General features: G+C 29.8%; 1 protein-coding gene across 1 annotated transcript; it reads right to left on the bottom strand.

Annotated features, from left to right (window-relative positions):
• On the bottom strand, positions 1–5,074 carry LOC126847867 (2,3-bisphosphoglycerate-dependent phosphoglycerate mutase-like). The gene is made up of 6 exons (XM_050588282.1): positions 4,965–5,074; positions 4,747–4,770; positions 2,935–3,039; positions 2,194–2,426; positions 1,560–1,830; positions 1–173 (listed from the first exon to the last, which is right to left on the bottom strand). The coding sequence occupies exons 1-6, from the start codon at positions 5,017–5,019 to the stop codon at positions 1–3; spliced, it is 861 nt and encodes a 286-aa protein (XP_050444239.1). The 5' UTR covers positions 5,020–5,074.
• Between the last annotated feature and the right edge of the window lie 705 nt (positions 5,075–5,779).

The following is a 5,779-nucleotide window of genomic DNA, read 5'->3' on the forward strand; positions in this document are numbered from 1 at the left end:
TCAATGTTGTATTATGGTACCGCTTGATGCGGCTCTGGCAATACCCTCTTGTACTCGCTTTGGATCTCCCAGAAATTCCTTGGTCGACACCACCTGCATGTACTCGTCAAACTTGTAGAAGAATGGAATACCTGATGGAATGTTTATTGAGCAAATGTCGTCGTTTGATATGCCTGTACAAACAATAATAAAACACGTTATCATTGCTATTAGCGGTAAAAAAATAAAATTTGTAAATTATATTAAAGGAACACTTGCATTTTTTAAGAAGCAATGTATAGGCAATTTTGGACTGAAACTTACCATTAGGCTAACTTTTTAAACATTTATACTACCATAGTAAAGAAGGATCTATTTTGGAATTTAATTTTTATAACGCATCTAGGAACTATTTTTTAAATAATAACATATGTTTCTACTTCAAACGTACTGTCCCAAAGAATACTTTAAATTATATTTTGAAAAAAACATTTAAATTCTTTATAATATTTTCAAAGCATCGATCGTGGCACAATTTGAAAATTGTTTTTAGTTCAATAATTATTTTAATGTAAGAAACTGCAAATTTTGAATTTTTTTAAACTTAAATAATTAATTGACAAAAAATGGAAGGCTGAAAAAAAGACTGAATGTAAATTCAGTGTCTCTATAAAATAAATGTTTTTTTTACTGCGTTTAATATTTTGTTAAAAATTTTAATATTTTCATTTCTTTAAGCTACGATGCAAAACTGAAATAATAAACTAACAAAAAATAATTTTTAAATTATGCCACAATCGATGCATTGAAAATGTTATGAAGAATTAATCAAAACTTAAATAGAAGTATTCTTAGGAACAGAGCGTTTGAAGTAGAAATATATGTTTTTGTACAAAAATAGATTACTATATGCATTATAAAAATTGAAAAAAACTAAGTACTAAAATAGTTCCATATTTTCTATGGTGATACATATGTTTAAAAATGTAGCATACTGTTAAGTTTTAGTCAAAAATTGCCAATACAATGCGCCTCAAGACTATTGAGTACCGGCCAATTTTTCCGCCAAAAACTACCTATTTAACTTAGCCTTTAGCCTTAATAAATATGCTAGTGTAAAACACAGTCCCTTAATTCTATAGCTTTAGAATTTTTTGATGCGGAAGTATTATTTTTTCACACAATATACACAATTTTAGTTTATATGTTCAGTGTCAAACTCATTTTTGTTTTAAATTGACTTGCTCCCATTATCTCGCGCACCATATTGTAAATACATATTATTTTACAGTCTATCAAAATTATTTACATCTGCATTGAATATCTAAGTTTTACTATTTACACGGTTTTGCTTCGAAGTATTTTTTTTTTTTAAATATATTTTCACTTTGATTGTTATCACTTATAACATTAATTGTTATTAACAACTCCTGCAGACCGATGTTAGCTCCCCGACCCGACTATGTTTGTTTTAAATTGCATTATAATAAAACATACCGAAAGACGAACCCATTAAACTCGGCGTGTTATCTATGACATTTATTATATGAGAATATTTAGTCGTTTAACAAACTCGGTACCTTCTAAATACTTGACGAGGCTTCGCAACACCGTACCGTGAGCAACGATCAATACCCGTTGTCCCTGTCGCACTGCAGGCGCAATCATCTGCTCCCAAAACGGTATCACTCTCTTCATGGTCTCTTTGAGCGATTCAGCCACAGGGAACTTAACGTTATGTTCGTTGGCGTACTTCTTGAGTTTCGGGTTGTTCATGGCCGCATCGTAATACTTGTGGTCAGAACCCATCGCTGGTGGCTTCACATCGAAACTTCGTCTCCATATTTGCACCTGCAATCAAACAATGTGTTCAACAGTACACACAAATAACTAACTAGGAGGTCCCTGGTGTATGGTTGATTAGTTTTTTTACATCTAGACCGAATTTGGTCATTGCAAATATGAGCAAATATGTGGACTTAAATGCATAATAGGATATTGTCACCTAGCTGTTTTAATTTAAAAATAAGCTTGTTGGAAGACGAGTCGTTTGCAACAGGAAATCAAAATGGAAAAGTCCATATAAACCTGATGGTTTCCAAGAACTTCATCTTCGGTTCTCAGACGGTTCAAAAACAACTGCGCCCTTCTACGGAAAAGGCGGCTTACAAAAGGAATACGTGTAAAAAACATAAACTCAACGGATAGTTTTACCTGTTTTTCCCCGTATATGTCGACCAGATAACCTTTGACGTATCCGGTCAAAGCGCCATAGTGCCGTTCGTTCAGTCTCCATGTTTCTATTACTTGCACATCGGGCTGTCCTAAGTATTTGGCGACCACGTCTAATGTTTGGTGAGCTCTAGTTAACAGAGATGTGAACACAATGTCGAAATAATAGCCTGCGGATTTCATCAAACGACCGCATTCGTGAGCTTCGTCCAATCCTAGAAAATGGAAATTCACAGCTCAATTATATCATCTTAGTTGACTTGCCTCGTCGAATCACCCAACACTCAAACTATCTCAATTTATGTTCTCTTGACTTTCCAGCTATTGGCGTAGCTCCCATATTTCATCTTATAATCAAACAGTTCATCTGACATTCTCTCAACCGGTCTCATTAATTAATACCTAAATTGTTAATCCTTAAAATTATACATCAAACTAATTTCGTAAAAAAGTCGTTTTTCATATGATAATTATCCCCAACCATAGAAGCCGCAAGGGCTATGAGTAAAATTTTTGAGGGACGGTAAACTCTGACAAAAAATAACCTTCCCAAAATATCAGACATGTAAATCTCTATAAAAAGATTGACACCCGTTAATAAGATTTGTAATCTTCTACAAAAATATTAGCAATTTCCTATAATGTTTTTTTTTCGGCAAATGCTAAAAAAATATATGCAAAAACTTTTTATTATCGTTAATTTAAATGTTTGTGTTTTATTACCTCGTTCGGACAACTCCGAATCGTACCATCCACAGAAGACGTTTTTTTCAGACCACTGGCTCATCCCATGTCTTACCATAACTACAGTTCTCCGTTTCGTCATTTCTGAAAAGTTAAACAAAAATATACTTAAGGTATTTCAAAATCAATTTAGTGTGGACAAACTACTCGTTTACAATAATCGACCTGATTTAACAACGATTTTAATTCTCTTAAAGTACACAAATCTTATTAATGCCAAGATAACGATAACATTATTTATATGTGAGCATTATCTAAACATGTATATGCACATGTTTAATAAATTAGATGTGTCATAGGTAGGAAAATAAAAACACACTTTTGTAGTACATATTTTAGATTGAAATGCAGCTTATTTTACCATAACAGTTGCCAAAATGTATTCAAGTAAATTCGCGTAATCAATGTAAGAAAAAATGTTGTAATATTGACAATATTACCATTGTTCAATTGTGCAAACAAAATTAAATGAAACAAAGTAAAAAGTGACGAAAAAGCATACCACTTAGAAGTGAAGGCAACCATCCTAACAAACAAAAAAAATATTTTTTATATATTTGAGAACTTCTAACTGTAAAACATTTTTAAAAATGAATATGTAAGAAAATAATAGCTTTAAATATGTTTCTTTTATTTTTGTTTTTTAATTATGAATAATGTTCTATACGATTTTTTAGTACTTAAGAGCAGCTTTTACAAAAAAAATTAAACCCCTATTAAATTTTGTAGACTTATGTGGTCTAGTATAATTTTTATCCCTAAAATGTTAAAAAAAATACTTTAAATATTACTTTTTAAATATCTATTAAAATTTCTATATTCAAAAATTAATTTTAAAAAATATTTTTTTTCCAAAAGATATAGTGAAATATGTGGAATTCCAATTAATTAAATTTATTATGCAATAGTTTATAACATATATATGACAAAAACATTTTTCGTTCGACTGTCTCGGAGAAAGATTTTTTTTTTTATAGAAGATAGGAGTTCAGTGATAGGGGGTGAGAGTTAGGGGTAGGAGATAGGGAGATAGAAGGTTGAGGTGGGAAATAGCTCTGGCACATAACCGAAAAAAGTGTTACCTAAAAGCGTTACGCTGTTATCTGATAAGAGATATGTTGTACGTTCAACGTTCAAATTAGAACTAAATGATAAATTCAAAATAGTTTAAAGGCTCAAATTCGCTATGAATTGTTTTAAGCCAGTTATTAAAAATCACAATATTAGCCAGAAACTTGATGTTTTAATATACTAGCCACCTTAGATACCAGCTTTTTACTGCCTTTTAATATACTATATGATTATTTATAATTCCACCACTACTCTAAATTTATCTCGGTACTTCAACGAGACATGTAAATGCTCTTTCGTGGTGGCAAACTCGGCTAAAAAACTTTTCACAATTGATTTTACCCCCCCTCATCAAGTTTTTTTTAATAGAAATTTTCGAATTCTAAATGGTAACACGTACATTTCATTATCAACTTAAATTGAGAAAAATATACTACAATTTTGACTGGTCGATAACCAAATTCAGATAACTATTTTTTTAAACCTAAAGTATATTTAGGTTTTAAGTTTAGGGCCTATGTCAGTACCAAAAGTTGCTATCAAAAAAACTCAATTGGGAGGGTGGGTTTAAATACTCTAAAAACAAACTTATATGTAATGTAATCTGTAATAGTACTGTTACATATTATATAATAAATCAGTAAAAATATACAAGATAAATAGAATACGTGTATAAAATTGTATGTAAAATGTATAGCTGTACATAGCTTATAAACATACCTGGAAATGGTCCACCCTGTGTGACTAAATGTAAAAAACAAAATTAGGTTTCAATATAATTTCATACTCGCTTACATAACTTTTAAATGAAAAAAATTTCTCCGTGCAATTAACTTAAAATACGTTATTTGTCATTTAATTAGAATCCATAAAATTATGATGATTATAGTGTTGAACCTGAGAATGTATTGTAAAAAAAAAATACAAATAAGACATACCCAATGATAGTTTCATAATAATAAAAACTATAATACAAATAGTTGATTTCTGCATAGTTTACTAAGGAACTTGTTATACTGTAAAACACTTCTAAGATAGACAATGAAAACTACGATACACAATCTTAAAATGTACAGTGAACAATTTAAATAAACATAATATACATTATTTAGCAAATTTATTCAGACTATATAGTAACAGTTGTATTAAAGTGTGACGCAAAAAGCTGTGTTATTTGCAAAACAACTAAACGATACAATATGTTTCTAAAAAACCTGTGAGATGGAGCAAACATTATAATAGTAAAAAACAATTTCGGCTAACATTAAAAAAAAAAAATTGCCCAATATTTGAAATATTCCAATGATATAATATATAAATATCGGATGTACTTATAATAATTATTTTATAACACTGCATGAATGTAATGCCAGCCTGTCATTTAAGACTAACTCACAATTGTAGGTAGAATAATAATGAGAAAAAATCGTGAAACAAGTATACTGCAATCATTCACTTTAATCTCGACAAAACCAGGCAAAATAAAAATTAACCTTACATTTACCCAATCTTATAAAAACAAAAGAGTAATTCTATTTAAAATATCCCAATCGCCATATTTATGTATAATATAAGTAATTATTGTTTTATACAACTTTACAAATAATAAATTTGAATCACATTCAGCTAAAAGTATTATCAATAAGACCCATAAAATTACTTACAATGAATCCCCTTTTTAAATTTTAATATATTTAAGGCGAATATACAAAAACAAAGCAATGTACGCTTTGTTCAATACTTAATATAGAAT

The sequence above is a fragment of the Adelges cooleyi genome, unplaced genomic scaffold, assembly GCF_023614345.1.
Source record: "Adelges cooleyi isolate 19-005CV unplaced genomic scaffold, UGA_ACOO_1.1 ACOO_flye_CR_arks_rails_tigmint_CR_PRNA_123, whole genome shotgun sequence".
NCBI lineage: Eukaryota > Metazoa > Arthropoda > Insecta > Hemiptera > Adelgidae > Adelges > Adelges cooleyi.